This window comes from Mus caroli, unplaced genomic scaffold, assembly GCF_978045245.1.
Source record: "Mus caroli unplaced genomic scaffold, Mus_caroli_1 scaffold_1, whole genome shotgun sequence".
Lineage (NCBI taxonomy): Eukaryota > Metazoa > Chordata > Mammalia > Rodentia > Muridae > Mus > Mus caroli.
In genome coordinates, this window is record NW_028227256.1 from 127214449 (window position 1) to 127230462 (window position 16014).

Sequence of the window (16014 nt, forward strand, 5' to 3'; positions counted from 1 at the left end):
AAGGTGGGTAGAGAGAAAAGCTGGCTTGGTGCTTGGCAAAGCTAAACCTGGGAAAACAAAAAGAGTCAGACCACTGGCAGCAGCTAAACCTGGCAAAGCTAAACCTGGGAAAACAAAAAGAGTCAGACCACTGGCAGCAGCTCCAGAGTAGTGGTTCCCAGGAAAGGCAGTAGTGTCTTTTAAAACTATGTACAACAGTTTCTAGGCCACATACTAACATTCTTCTCCACTGAAAACTCTTGGGCCAGATCTGCACAGCTCAAATCATTATCAGCACCAATATATTTCTACTCCCACTAGGATGGTTCATTAAGCCCCACTTAAAGCATTCTAGTGCTTCCCAAATCCAAAGTCCCCAAATCCATATTCCTTCAAACAAACAAACAAAGAAACAAACAAACAAACAAACAAATGGTAAGGCCTTATCAGAGCAATACCCCAGTCCCTGGTACCAACTTCTGTCTTAGTCAGGGTTTCCATTGCTTTGAAGAGATACCATGACCAAAGCAACTCTTATAAGAAACATTTAATTGGGGATGGCTTACAGGTTCAGAGGTTCAGTCCATTATCATCAAGGCAGGAAACATGACAGCATCCAGGCCGGCAAGGGGCTGGAGTTGCTGAGAGTTCTACATCTTATTCTGAAGGAGAAGACTGGCTTCCAGGCAGCCAGAAGTGTCTCAAAAACCCACCCCCACAGTGTCACACTTTCTCCAACAAGGCCACACCTTCTAATAGTACCACTCCCTGAGCCAAGCATATTCAAACCACCACACTGCCTGATTTCATTAATTATTCTTCCCTCTCCTAAACACTGCATCAAACAAATCAGATTTCCTGCTGGTTGACTCCTGGCCAGGTCATTGACAGGTCCAGCTAGTTAATTCTTAACAGCAGACAATAGTTTATAATGTTTGGGGAGGCTTAGAATGTCAGGTCTCTACCCAAGGACAGAGGTAAAACTTAGATCCTGTTCCTTTGATAGGAGAAAGTAGCTTTACCTTAATAGACCTCAACAATGCCCAGGTGCCTCCATCTTTTCATACAGTAATTGAAACCATACTGGGCTTGGCCTTCTAGACTCATCAAGAAAACCAGAGGTGGGTTCATCAACCAGGAAGGGCCTATCCTCAATAGCCTCCAAGGCATTGATATCCCCCACCCCAACTTAAGGAAGTATGTTTAACCTGACTTGTTTGGTTTGAGTCCTTACCTGACTTTGACATACTAGAGGAACTTGATAGTTACTAACTGAAACACTACAATAGCTGGGAACAGATAACCATTTAATAATTTCAAACTCATTCCTTTTTTTGTAATCATTTTTTAATTAGGTATTTTCCTCATTTACATTTCCAATGCTATCCCAAAAGTCCCCCATACCCTCCCCCCCCCACCCCCCTACCGACCTACTCCCACTTTTTGGCCCTGGCGTTCCCCTGTACTGGGGCATATAAAGTTTGCAAGTCCAATGGGTCTCTCTTTCCAGTGATGGCCGACTAGGCCATCTTTTGATACATATGCAGCTAGAGTCAAGAGCTCCGGGGTACTGGTTAGTTCATATTGTTGTTCTGCCTATAGGGTTGCAGATTTTAGCTCCTTGGGTACTTTCTCTAGCTCCTCCATTGGGGGCCCTGTGATCCACTTCTGTGTTTGCTAGGCCCCGGCGTAGTCTCACAAGAGACAGCTATATCAGGGTCCTGTCAGCACAATCTTGCTAGTGTATGCAATGGTGTCAGCGTCAAACTCATTCCTTAAAAAACTTTCAAATACATTTTGAAAATGTTAATTTTTGTGCATATGTAATATATCAAATGATGTGGTTTTGTATGTGAATTGAAAATTTCATTGTACCTTTTAATAAAAAATAACTTTATTTTATTACAAAAGCAGTATATGTTACTGAGATATTTCAGCATGATTTTACTTATCGAAGAGAGAACTTTTTCCAGAGAAATACATTTCTTGGTTTATAATAAAATCAATGAGAAAAAAATTTAAAATCTACAGTCATAACATAGTTACTGTTCTTTAACATTTACAGACATTTATGGTTTACAAATTTAACTTAAGGAAATACTATGGACATTAGGCTCAAGGTTCAAGCCACCTACATTGCTAGCAGAACACAGAACAGAAATTACATTTTGATTAAATACATGCAAACACACAAAATAAATAGCTTCATAAAAATACCATCTGATCATCAGAAAGGAGTGTACTTCAATGCAGAAAGCATCCTATACCACAAGAAAAAAGCCCTGTAGTACAGTATGCTGCAATCAGCCGAGGGAAGAACGCCTGTCCTAGGCAGAGGAAGGAGCCTCTCCAGGTGACATGCGTACATAGAAAGTAAGCTGCAACCTGGGAGTCACTGAACCGCCAGCAGTTCATCGCATCCCACTTAGGGAACAGTCGGCAGGCTTTACAGTATAAAAGAACTATTTAGAAAAAGCACATTTTATGACTTTTCTTGCTACTTATCTTTCTGCCCAACAACTGTGCAGCTCCAGTAAAAAGGAAATAAAAATAAAATGGAGAAAAAACCAGTAACACTGAATTCTACTGGTAAGGTACAATACACTTTGTGGCTTCTGCACTCTTCTTCAGAAATAACACAGTAGGGGTGCATTCATAGTCACAGTGTGTGTGCATCAGACACTCAGTGGTCTTCCAACAACAATCTGATTCTTCTGAAAGAAAACACCCACTCACTGATGCCCCAAGGCTATGCTGCATCTACCACGTGTCGAGGGAGACCAGCTGATCACAGTAGTGACAGCTAGAATAGAGGCACCCAGCATAGGACCACTGCTCCTGCAGTTACAGCCACAGCTTTCCAGAGATCACATCAATTAGACAGACACAAGGGGCATGTATGTCTGCTTCTACCCATTTTGAAAGTAAAAAAATAAAAATAAAAAAAAACAGTGTAATTTATTTCCAAGAAGCCACCTTTATTTCCTTATGGGTTAGAGATGGCCCCGCCTAGCCTTCATTCCCAACCTCTCAGTCAGGAGGCACTGAATCAGTCCTGTCCAGTGTGTGAGGTACAAGCCTCCAAGAGAAAACAGTAGCTATGAGAGAATGTAAAAGTTGGTCCCCTTTGGGGAAGTCTAGCAGGCAGACCCTGCACCAAAGAGCATGGAACAACAAAAACCTCTCTAGATGAAAAGGGAGCCACGGATACTATTCTCCTGCCACCAGAAAGCACTTGAGAGCTTAGTTCCTGACACCCTCCATTTACCTGGTGGTCTGTCTCATTTTCCACACTGCAAGAGGTGACCACTAGCATTCATATTGCACTTCAGCCTGCTCTCCTCCATCAGATGAGAAGAGCGGCTTCCAGTGAGCAGAAGAGGTCTCCTGAAGCTCATCCTCACCTAGAAACCAATTCTGAAACAGTGTGTTCACACACTAGGCAGATCTCCAGCTAAGGATGCAGTCAGCCAGCCATAGGTAGAGTACTCAATGCCTAAGTAGAATGGTATTTGCAAACTTGGTTCAAAAGAGACAAGAACTAACTTGTTCAGGCTGTTGAAGACTTTCTGAGGCACAATGTAGTACTATTCCTGTTAGGCATGAGGGGAAGAAATGTAGTGAAGGTTTTCCAGGCCTCATTTTTGTTAGCCTCAAATGAGAAGTTCCCACTTAACTTCCTGTTCTAGCCTCAGTGATGCTGGCATCCCAAGCTTTTTAGTAGTTCCAGTTCCTCGGAGAGGTCTGGCCTCAGCCTCACATCAGGAGAGCAAAGTGAGGGATGCCATTGAGGGGTGTCTATGCTCAGCCAGCAAATTCTCCACTTCCTAGGAGTCAGAAAGAGAAGCAAACCTGTTATACCATAGCCAGATGAGGAGCAAAGAAAAGAAAATAATCCATCCCCAACCCTGCTCTCTTACCGAATCCCCACCTCCAAACACGTGTGAGGACACAGTGCTGCGCCCGCACACACCTGACTCTGGGGACTCAGGTAGACTTTAATGGCTTCTTTCCAGAGAACATGACAGTATGACAATGATGGGGCATGAGTCTTTTTCAGAAATGGCCCATAAGCTACATGCCTAAGATATAAGGCACAGGTGGGTTGGATCTGTGGTAATGCAGACTGCAACAACCTAGAGACCACACACACACACACACACACACACACACACACATACACACAGCAATAAAGTCATGGGTCATATCACTTCCAAGAAGGGTTCCAATGATATGGTTACCTTACTCCACCCTGACATCATCAGTAGATCAACTTCTGGTTGGTCAACCTTGAACTGGTATTTAACGTTTACCTTGTAAGAAATCCTTTACCTTATAAAGCTTGTTTCTAAAGTATTAAATGTAGTTAACGATCCAACTACTTAGTAATCCTGTTAAAATCCTGGTTTAGTAGTTTTTGGAGGAAGCCTCTGACTCTACATTACTAATTAGCTCTGGGTCCTTGCTAGCGCACTGTGGAATGAGAAAGAACAATGGCCAGCCATCTGTCTGCTCCAGGAGAAGTCTCATACCATTGGCTGAAGTCTGCTGAGAAACAGGCAGAAACAACAGCGCAGTGAATTCTGAAAAGTCTTCCAATTTCTTCTTCACAATAGATAACAAGCTTACATGTTGTATGGCCTATTATAATTCTCATTTCTTGCACAGGTACCAGGAAGTGCACATGACCACCAAGGTTGATATATTTACCACCAATAATGTCCTTCCCATCTTCCCCCAGAAGGTGGTGAAAGAGAGCCATGCCTATAACCCAGGACACCAAGCATTCTGAGAACTTAGGTTGCTTTGCTAAGTATCAGCTTGTCAATTATGAGGCAGTTTTAGAAGACAGATGGGAAGTATAACTCAAAATACAAAGCAAAAAAATAAAAATAAAAAATAAACCAGAAGCCTTCCAATAAGTTCAAGTTACTCAACAATTTTATTAACCCATTCTATACAGACATGCACATAAAACACAGTTCAAATACAATTATATACACTTTAAATGGACCTGTTGCAATATTTCATTATCAATATCACAGGAATAAATCAGAATGCTACTAAGGATTAACATCTTCACTTTCAGCAGAGCTGTGACTAAGAAATCTGCAATAAAACTCTGTTACTGGGCTTCCCAATTCTGCCCATTTCCATCCAAACAAGGAATGCTCAGCACCTCTCTACATCACACGCCACTTGTGAGAAGTAAGCCCTTTGCATTTGCCACAGAAAATCCACATCTGAGTAAGTTGACTTTGTTGCTTCAACAACAAAAAACTGCACACAATTCTGACTGTTTTGAAACCAAGTCATATGCATATTAGTTACATACCCAGTAAAAGGCTCATGGGAAGGGATACTCTGACTCACGCTTAGGGACATAGTTCCCTTTGTATAAGATTAAGAGTAAAGGCTAAACACACAGCAGATGAAAAACAGCAGCCCTCTCAGTGAGCATACTACAGCCCACAACAGGGAAGGGTAAGGATACAGAAGGTTCAGGAACAGATAGTAAAAGAAAAGTTCTACCCTGAGGCAGGAGACTGGATGAAATGACTTCAAGTAAAGTCACAACTCTTCTGGCATTACCTTAGCTCAGATCACAAAATGTCACACAAGTAATCTACAGCATCATCTTTTGAAAAATAAGGAGAAGTTGAACCACTATTTTACAATATTGTCTGTGAAAAGCCATGCTGTACAGAACTTTTCCATAAAGGAAACATAAAAAAAAATGTTGGGTTTCTGATAGGAATACTAGGCAAGGAAATATATTAATGTGCATATCCTACCAGTCAGCACAATGAGAAAGGATGGACAATGTTGGCAAAAAGACCATTAGTCTTCTGGACACTACAAAACTAAATTCTTAGGCATACTTCTGATGTGTGTCCATCACCTCTGATCTTGCATAGCCGTCCTGCTTAACTGTTAGGCACTTTTAAAATAAAAATGCCTTAAAACACAAACAAGTCTATCAAGGAAGGAGAGCTGGGTGATTTACTGTTGTCAGCAAAGACAACATTCTTCTGAGATGGCAGGGCAGTGGAAGGTGCACGAAACCTCATCACTCAGAGCTGCCTCAACTCCCTGGCATGTCTCTCCTGTCACCTGCCACTCCAAGCACTAATGAGCTCCTCTGGGACTTAGATCACACCTGTCCCCACAAGAATCAACAGGCAGATTTATTCCCTAACAACTGTACTGTTTGGATTTTTTTTTTTTTTTTTTGGTTTTTGTTTGTTTGTTTTTTGTTTTGTTTTTCGAGACAGGGTTTCTCTGTTGGCTGTCCTGGAACTCACTTTGTAGAACCAGGCTGGCCTTGAACTGAGAAATCTGCCTGCCTCTGCCTTCCAAGTGCTGGGATTAAAGGCGTACACCACCACGTCCGCCTACTGTTTGTTTTCTTAAATGAGATGTGTGGAGATCAACTGCCAACTTCAACAAGGACTAAGTAGATCTTTGTCTGAACTGCTCAACCATTTGGTCTAAGAACAGAAGTATGTTGTATCGCTAACGTTGCCTTAGGAACCAGAAATAATGGCAAGCACACAGCATAATGCATGTCTAAGAATGATTAAATGATCCATTTACCAAGAGAAAAAGCCCTACCCCAATGATAAGAAAATGCTAAATTCTAGTTTGGAAACAAGGCAGGACAGTACTGGTTCTCTAAATCTCCTTTCAGTTGCTCTTTCAAGTCCATTTACTGACTTTCTCATTCAGTGTTGTTTTGTGTTTTGTTTTTTGTTTTCCCCAGTACTGGGGATGAAACCCAGGGCCTCCTATAGGCTAGGCAAGTACTCTACCACCCAACTATATCTCCAGGACCCCTCCTATAGGCTAGGCAAGTACTCTACCACCCAACTATATCTCCAGGACCCCTCCTATAGGCTAGGCAAGTACTCTACCACCCAACTATATCTCCAGGACCCCTCCCACCATTTTTCAGGGTTTTATTTTCCATTCAGTTGTGTGTTAAAAAATAAATAAATATAAATAAATAAGCAAACTATTATTTTCTCTTCCCTGTTTTATACAGGTAGATTCAAGTCTTCACCTATTTTCCCCATGAGAAAACTGAAAGTCTCAACTCCAGGTACTCTAGAAGTTATATTCTCTTTGTGGGGTTTGTGATACATAGACACAAGCACAGCCTGGTAAACCTCCTCCTGGGAAGTAACAAGGGCAAAGGGGAAAGGGGATGAAAGTGGAACTTCCCTAAACTCTGGAATAAGTACTTTCTACCCGTGTCTCCCTGCTGCTCCTGCTCAGCTACTCTGAAGTCCTTGTTCTAAAAGCTGAAGGATGCTGAGACTCCTGCTGCTTTTCAGCTCTGAGGTTTGTCCTTGTCATGCAGGGATAACAAGACTTCCGCACCCCTTCCTACAGAAGTGAACTAACACAGTGGGAATGAGAAGAGCAAGCAGTAGACTGAGAGTCCACTCCTAAAGATGGCATGTACAACAGCCTAGCTCAATTCCAAGTGGTCAGAAAAGTCTCCTCTTACAAGCTAGATCCTTAGTAGCTCTTAGATCAATGTTCTTTCTCTTCCCACTCAGTAGCTCTGGACTACTCTGGCCTTGCAGCAGAAGAAAGACTGAATGCCAATTTGGACCAGAGTTGCAATAACTAAGCAGTAGACAAGGCAACTGTGAAAAAAGTGCCAGACACACCACGCAGGCCATATCTCATCCTCACACTGTGATGAGAGGACATGCCACCCCCTTGGGTCTCACAGCCACAGAACAAGGAAAGTCAGAGGACAAGTTATACTCTACTCTAATGTTAGCTCTTCTAGAATGTTTGATTGTTTTTCAGATATTCATCTATCAATTGCATCTCCTGTCCTTTTTATTTTTAATATTTCACACACACATACACACACACACTGTATTCTAGGCCTCCTGCTCCCCATCCAACTCTTCCAAGGTTTCTCCCACTCCCTCAAGATCATAATCCCTTCTAGTTATTGTGGCATGTACATGCGTGTGTATATATATGTATATATATATATATATATATATATATATATATATATATATCCACTCTAGATGAAGAGCCACATGTACTCAATGGCTCCTGAGAGAGGAAGATTCAGTCTTCTCCAGGAACAAGCCCGTAGATAGGTTATCTAATCTCAGCCGTGAACACAGGCACACGTCTGACCGCTCAGAGGTCATTTGCTGCTGTTCTCCTGTTTTGCTGGTTTGTAGTCACCAGGTCCAGGGAACTGGATATTTTTGTTCTGTCATTTTGCATGTGTTTCCCACACTACACCCAGAGCCCGCCATCAAAGACAAACAGGGGACAGTACACACTGCCTGACTGGGTTTCCCAGTTGCTTTGTCTTGCATGAGTTTCAGGAAGGTAGGTAGCATCTATAGGGATCAGCTGTCAGCAGCCTGTGATGAGAGCCCCCATCAGGCCATGCATTCCATGGCAGTGCATTTCACCTTGAGTACATTTTCAGTGTGCACCAAGAACATGTGTTTAAATCAATAATTTGTTGCATAGCCCCCTTGCAGTGCCAAGGATAAAAGATGGGACTAGAATCTAGAATACCTTTCTAACAAAGCAACCTGCCTTTGAAGGGGTGACTTCTGTCAAAACTGTTCTGCCTCAGCATCTAATTCCAAAGAATTGTCTTTTCAGAACCAAGAATTCATAATTTCCAGTCTGATACTTTGTCTAAGATACCAATAGACTGGAATTTTTCTATTCAGCTTCATAAAGTGGGACTGAAAAAAAAAGATTTAGTTTTAGTATTATTTATGTGTATATGTGTGCCTATGTGTATATGAGCTACATATGTGAAAGTACCTGGGGCGCCCAGAAGAAGGCATCAGATGCCCCAGAGCTAGAGTTAAAGGCTGCTGAAAGCCACTCAATAGGCATGCTAGGGACTAAGCTTTGGACCTCTGGAAGAGCAGCATGTGCTGTTGTAACTGAGCCATCTCTCCAGCTCAACTGGCATTCTAAACCTGGGACTAACTCTTTAGGAAGTTATCTAAACACCCAAATATAAAGAGCCCAATCCCAGAGAGTTTGGAGGCAGTACTCAGTCTGTCTCAAGGGAACCGAGGTATGTATGTATGTATGTATGTGTATATATATTTGTATGTATGTATGTATGTATGTCTATATTTCAAAATTTCTACGGCACAGTCTAAGGAGTATTTCTGGATAAGAACCATGCAAAAAAGCTTTCTATTACAAGACAAAAACAAAGAAAATTGCTAACTTTCTCTCACCACCTGGCCCCACATGACAAACTGAGAGGTAGGGAGTCACCTGTCTTTTCTGAAAAATCTCATGAGACCTTTAGATTTGTCCCTTAGAAACATGTTCCAGAGTGGCCTGGCATTGAGCTCGGCAGCAGGGTGTTCCCTTAGCAAAAACAGGCCCTGGGACAATAAGGAGAATCCCCTTTCAGGAGCCAAATCCCAGAAGACTTCTTAAAATATTGTGATATTTTCTTACATAAACAAAATGCCCCCAATAAGTCAGGTTATAAATTCATCATCAAAACTTTTTTCATGACCAAAGAATAACTTTTCATGTAAAAACTTAGCTTTAGGAAATTATTCCAAAAAGTACTGGTAAACAATGAGCAGCTTTACTGAACTTACTGGAGTCCCTCACTTTTGCCTGGAGAAACTCAGGGCTCAATGGTGCTTTTAAACAGCCCCAAAGGTCATGGGCTACAGGAAAGTTATTGGAATGGCAAAGAAAACGAGAGCCATAGGACAAAAATTCTGAACTGTACATTTCTAAGAACTAGACTTTACCCTGGCCCAGCCCCATTTCACAGCCAGCAAAGGACTGTCGGGCTCCTCAAGTTAGGAACGCACACCAAGACATATGCACATTCTTAGAGCCAGCTCTCCAGGGCAGCAAAGACTTAGGATTGTTTCTCATGAAAAGAGGCAAGAGCTCTCACCCTATGTCCATTTGCAAACTCCAGGGCTTTCTGTGGATGTTCTGTAGCCTGGGCTGACCCTTGCTGGACCTGGCTGGAGAGGAAGGGAGAAGGGAAGGGAAAAGACTCTCCCAGTGCAGATCCAGACCCAAGTGCACACGGCACCAATGGGGCTTAGATACTTATCAACAGTCCCTTACTTTGAGACATCATAATGCCATGCATCACACCAGACAACCCAAAGAGAAGCTATAGGACAGGGAAGTTAAGGATATAAGGATAGACTTAAAGGACACATGTGAAGGACAATTAGGTTGTTACATCTCACACTATCTAACATTCCCTCCCAACAACCCCCCTTCCACACACATACACACACATACACACACATAGACTTCACAGACTGGGTCAGACATCAGGAAACAGAAGAACCAATTCTATGACTCATGCTTGGCTCCTCTTCTTTCAGATCATCCCATCTGGGGACATGTCCTAAAGACCCAACTTGCCATCTTGCCCCCGGGTGAGGTGTTTACACTAGAGAATGGCTGAGGCTGCTCTGCACACGCATGAGCTCAGATGCCGTTTTCAGATTAACGCTGGGACAGGAGTGGGGGAAAGTTAAATGACTTCTTGGTTGATTAGTGGCAAGGGCAAGAGGCCAAAGCTGGAGGGAAACACACAGTTACACCACCGGAATGCTGACTTGGGTCTTCGGCTGGTCCGCCCCTTCTTGCATGTCCAGGGCACGGAGAGGGCTGAGGGGCTTGAGGGGTCGGCTCCCAACACTGTAATTTCTTGGACGCCTTATTGTGTTCGAACTGGACAGAGGCGTAAAGCTGTTCCTTCTCATCCTTACAGGGGTTTGGCTCTTGGGGAAGTTGTGCTGATTGGAAATGGAGGGACACCACATACGTGAAAGCCACACCCAAACCTTACCCATAGAGGTCAAACAATGCTCCTGGGCATAACTGCTCTTCCTTCTGCTCCCCTGCACACAGGATGAGCAGGCCATAGGCTGGGCCCCTAGCCCCCAGAGGAATGAAAGGTTTGTCACAAGGGAAGATCCTGGCCATCACGTTGAAGAGCAGTAAGGGAACCAACAAAGGGGTTTACTTGACCACACAGATTGCCAAGAACAGACCCTGGAGGTAACCTGCATCTGCTGACTATACTGGCAATGCCCCCTGGATCCTGTTTTGTAAATGGAGGCTTCCTTAGGGATACAACAGGGAATTTGTACATTTCACTTCTGCAAACACTTTCTATATTGAACTCAATTCCCAGTTGCTAACTTTCAAGGCTAAGATTCCTAAAGTACTCATTTAAAAGATGCCATCTTTGCCTCTTGGAAATAAAGAGACATACAGGACATGAACTCTGGATTTGTTTTTGGTACACAAAAGAAACCCAAGTCTCTTAATCCCAAAGATTCCAAGATTGAGGATGAGCAGAAAATACTTACAGTCGGCTTGTCACGATGTGTGTCTACAGCATCCACATTCAGTGTAATTGTTTCCACTTTGCAACCTGAAAAAACAGGGAAGAAAAGCTGTCAGGCCCAAGTGACATGGCTCACTCCCTGAAATCCCAGTGCTTGGGGGCTGAGGCAGGCGAACTGTCACGAGTCCCACAGTAGCTGGAGTTCCAAGCAAGACCCAACTAGTATGAGACCCCCATCTCAAAGGCAAAACAAAATAAAACCAAGCACAAGACATAAACAATCAACAAAATGTAGGTAGGTTAGAAGGAGAGGAGGAGGAAAAGAGAAAAGCCATCAAGAGGAAGCTTAAAAGAAAACTTTAGTCTAAGCACAGCAAAGCATATGTGGGGGCATGTGTGTACTCCCAGATATGTGCACATGCTATTTCCATGCAGAAGCAATAAATGGGACATCCCTTAGACACAAGTGACAACTTCTGTGTCCTGACAGTCCACAGTCCCCACCTTTCACCAGCTCATGCTCATAGTTACCATAGGCCACAGGAGTAAGTTTGAAGATGATGTGCAGGGGGCACCTCAAGTATGGTAACTCATCTGAAAGAAAGAAGACCCAGGGAGGAAGTCTTAGTATTACAGAATAAGTTCATGTGAAGAAGAGAGAATATAAGGAGCTCATGAGTTTTTTTCACCCTGACCATCACCTAGAGCTATACCATTTCTTCCCTAAATTCAGGAAACTGTCAAGTCCAAAAGAGTCACCCACACTACTGAGTGATCAGGAAGGAAGGGCAATCTAGATCTGAAATGCAAGCAAAAAAGGAGGAGATTCTGAAGCCAAGGCCTCTTGGAAAGAAGACTATGGCCTACTGAGCACTCAGAGCCAGTCAAAGGCTTCAAGTGGCCTGAGGACTGGGGAAAGAAAGAGCCAGAGTAGCACTTCCTACTGCTTTCCTAAAACAACTGCTCTACTCCTGACCCAAAGGGTGAAGATTGTTCTAATAAACCATCTGCAATAGCTAGAGACAAACTGACTGTTCAACGGTCAACCACCAGCCTGATGCTGCCAGTAATGTCAGCTTGAGGCTGGCCCTTTAGGCAGATCAGGCAGCATCAAATCGGCCATCCTCCATTGCCAGCTTTTGTGGCAGCAGACTGAAGGGAGTAGTGACTGACCAATGGCTGCTGGGAGCTCCTCACTGCTGCCTGAAGAATGTCTCTAATATGAGTGGAAGAAAGGGAGAGCCGGTAGTGAAGAATCCCGCTAGCACCAAGTCCAGCCTATCCCTTTGGATGTGTACCCCTTCCCCCATTCCTTCCCTCAAACGGCACCTGCGCCTTTATCCAAGAAATAGGCCAGGAGGCAGCGCATGACAGCCTGGTGAGAGATAACGAGGATGTTGCCTTGACGCTCTAGCTCCATGATGACAGGCTCCAGCCGCTGCACCAGGTCCTGGTAGGACTTTGAGGGGAAGTAAGGAGAGCTGGTAAGAGGCCAGGAGCATGCTGGCAGCCAAGTTGGTGGCGGAGTTCCAGAGTCAAGAGACTACTCATGGAGTGCCTCTATGTTGCCTAACTGCCCCAGTCCTGCTTCTAAGGAATACTCAGATCTTTCAGAAGTAATATTTAGATCAAACACCACAGTTCCAGAAATGTTAAGTGTGAATTCAATTTATTTTTCTTTTCCTCACAGCACTAGAAGAAGCAGTGTGTAGCAACAAAAGAGTTGTGCAGGTTTCCCGCACCTCTGCCATTTCATTTATTCCCCTTTGCCACACCCACTTCCCTACAGTAGGAAACCACACCAATAGGACAGTGCCTCAACCACGGTGAGGAAGTAACTCGAACTCACTCAGTGACTCTATCTGCTTTGAAGTAGAAGGAACAGAATGGAAAGTGTAAGAGGATCATGTTCATTCTACAACATTCTCAATCAGAAGATAGCTTCTCACCCTGTTCCCTAGAGATCTTAACCAGTTCATAAAGTGTAAGGCACTGCTTGTCTAAGCTGAATTCAACAGCATGACCAAAGGCGGGACAACAAATGGTTCCTAAGTCACCCTTTCTCCTCCCTTTAAGGTCAGCGCCCAGCAAAGCACTAGACAGCTACTCGGAGTGAAGGCTCACCTCCCCACCAGGATATCGGTACAGATACTTCTCTTGATCTCGGAGTGCAAATTCCTCTGGATACCGCTGCTCAATCTCTGAATACGTCATCTCCTCACACACGCCCTGCAAAGAGCCATACCAGAGTTGGGATGTAGGCCTCTCTCCATCTCAGATGAGGAAGATGACATTTCAGAACACCAGTGCTTTACTATGTATTGAGGCCATGTGCTAAGTCTTTCCTTGTACTGCACATGTCTATGCCAGGATGTCAGGGTGTTACAAGGGGCCCTGGATAGGATAGGAGGCACTGTAGAGAGAGATGGTTCCTCTAGCTTGAACTACAACTCTATCCTACTACTACAAGGGAAATCACAGGTCAGAAAGAGTCTACAGGACAACAAGAGGAGGAATAAGAGGAGGGGAGGAAACTGAGGGGAAGAGAATCCTGTGAGAAGGATAAAGGCATAGAGAAGGATGGAAAGAAAAATGTCTAAGCTGAGCATGGTGACTCATGCCTAGCATCTCAACATCTGAGACACTGAGGCAGGAAGGGCATGGGTTCCAAGCTAACCTGGGCTGAGAATGAGCCCTGGTATCAATAAAACAAAAACAAATGTATATCTGGACTAAGTGACAAGAATTGCCAAGAGAAATTAGGAGGACTTTCTCAGAACTGCTAGCAAGCCGATTAAAGCAAGTATTATACAACTGAGTGACTGGCATTTCTTTTTCTAGGGAGGGAAACAAAATGAATCCTTATTAGCTCTACTCTCTGCAAATGCCAGAATGGCTCCTATAAAGACTGGCTTGGGTCTCACATTGAGTTCAGGTACTAGAGCAGGCAGGAAGCCCTGATGAAGGATAGTTATCCCTTCTTCCTAACCTGTGGAGTGGCAGGGTTCAGATTCCTTGGTTTCTCACTGATGACCTGGTTTCTACGTTATATAAATTAGGACTCCCTGATAGGAAATGCCTACTCACAGCATCAATCTCATTTAGGATCTTCCACTGCTCATAGGTCACCCCAAGAGACTCAGCAGTCTGAATTGTCCTCTTCAACTGGCTCGTCCACACTTTAAGGTCCTGGATCTCCTGTTCTTCCAGAAACTTCTTCAGAGCATGAGCAAACTAGGGTTTGGAAATAAAAGCTAAACAAAGAAAACATACCACACCACACATGCAATACACAAAGAGACTACTAGACATGGCCAAATTATAAACCCAAGAGGAAATAAAGTTCAGCTAGAGTCCTTTCATGCTTATCACAAATGGTGCCCAATAATCTGATGGCTGAAGGATCACAGCAGAAAGGGTCTCAAATGACCCGAACATTAATCCAGAGCTAGGAACAGTGAGCAGAGAACATCTTTAGCACTTGCCTGGCTGTGTGAAACCCCAGCCTAAGCCCAAATGGGATTTAAGCAAGAGGGATAAAACAGATGACCTCCAGCATGCCCTTCTAACTCTAAGCTTAGGAAATCCAGCCTGCTGGCTAACTACTCACCTGCTTTCCTCGCAACGAGAGGCCAGAGTCACCCCCAATCTTTCCCAAAAGGTTGAACTCGCTCTCTCCGTGCCGGCAAAGGTAGATGGTGCGAGGATGGACGTGGATGTTCATCAGGTAGTAGACAATCTTACTCTGGATGTAGTCCTGAACTCTGTTGACCAGAAATCTCTGGCCTACATTTATCACCTTTATGAAAGAAAGATCCCTGGGACAGGGGAGGAGGACATTTCATGGTAAGAAAATCTAAAAGTAAAGTAGGTGTGGGGGGGGGGCAAGGCTATCAGCACCTGCACTTAGGAGGCTAAGGTAGAGGGGGGCTTCAGTCTGATGCTCTCAAGACAAACAAGTCTAGAGAGAATGATTTGAATACTGGCTTGTAGCACCTCATCAATTCGTCCTCTTTCCCCCATCATTGCCACATTTATGGAACCAAATGCTAAGAGACAGTACATCTCCAAACCAAGATGGAATACAATTTCTTGAATTTCCAGCAAGAAAGTACTATTTCTTCAGTGTCCAACCTGAGTCATGTAGCTTATCTAAGTGTAGAAAACAGAATTTCAGGCTTTCTAGGGACTAGACTAAGTGACTTAAAGATTTTGCTAAATTCAAATTTTTGTGAGACATCTGGGGCCCCCATGACATGGTCAAAATCTAGACAGAACATGGCAACTCGGGGGAGGAGAGGGAGGGGAAGACAAACCACACGCTCACTCTAAGGCTGCCTGCCGTACCCTCTGACACCTGATCAACCTTTCTCAGGACAGCACTGCAACTATCTGCTGTATAGCCATGGGGCTTTTCTTAAACTTAAATAAGAGCTCATTCAAAATAATGACCAAGGAAAAAAGACACAACAAGGTAACTCATCATGGATCTCCCATCAGAGATAAAACCCTACAAACATACATACATATAAATATGAATATCCCTCTAGAATGCTTTCCTACACAGGACTTAGAGCAAACTAAAGATACCTCTTTATGTCATATCTGGGGCAGTGCCTTTCAGCCATTTATTATGGAAATGTTTCTAAATACAAGTATTTAGAAAT

The 16014-nt window shown here is 43.6% G+C and overlaps 1 protein-coding gene across 9 annotated transcripts in view; it reads right to left on the reverse strand.

The window, feature by feature from the left end:
* Positions 1 to 1422: 1422 nt before the first annotated feature.
* Positions 1423 to 16014, reverse strand: part of Pfkfb2 (6-phosphofructo-2-kinase/fructose-2,6-biphosphatase 2) — a 28178-nt gene continuing 13586 nt past the window's right edge. For 5 of the 9 annotated variants that reach the window (XM_085840873.1, XM_085840872.1, XM_029474235.2 and 2 more), the window contains 8 exons: positions 14958 to 15165; positions 14435 to 14581; positions 13472 to 13576; positions 12677 to 12806; positions 11879 to 11941; positions 11370 to 11434; positions 10611 to 10790; positions 4903 to 9998 (listed from right to left, as the gene is read on the reverse strand). In XM_085840873.1, coding sequence (XP_085696999.1) covers positions 9927 to 9998; positions 10611 to 10790; positions 11370 to 11434; positions 11879 to 11941; positions 12677 to 12806; positions 13472 to 13576; positions 14435 to 14581; positions 14958 to 15165 — 970 coding nt within the window. In that variant the 3' untranslated portion in view covers positions 4903 to 9926. Of the gene's footprint in view, positions 3807 to 4902; positions 9999 to 10610; positions 10791 to 11369; positions 11435 to 11878; positions 11942 to 12676; positions 12807 to 13471; positions 13577 to 14434; positions 14582 to 14957; positions 15166 to 16014 lie in introns of those variants that run through there. The other 4 variants (XM_029474219.2, XM_029474233.2, XM_029474238.2 and 1 more) reach the window with 4 other exon arrangements.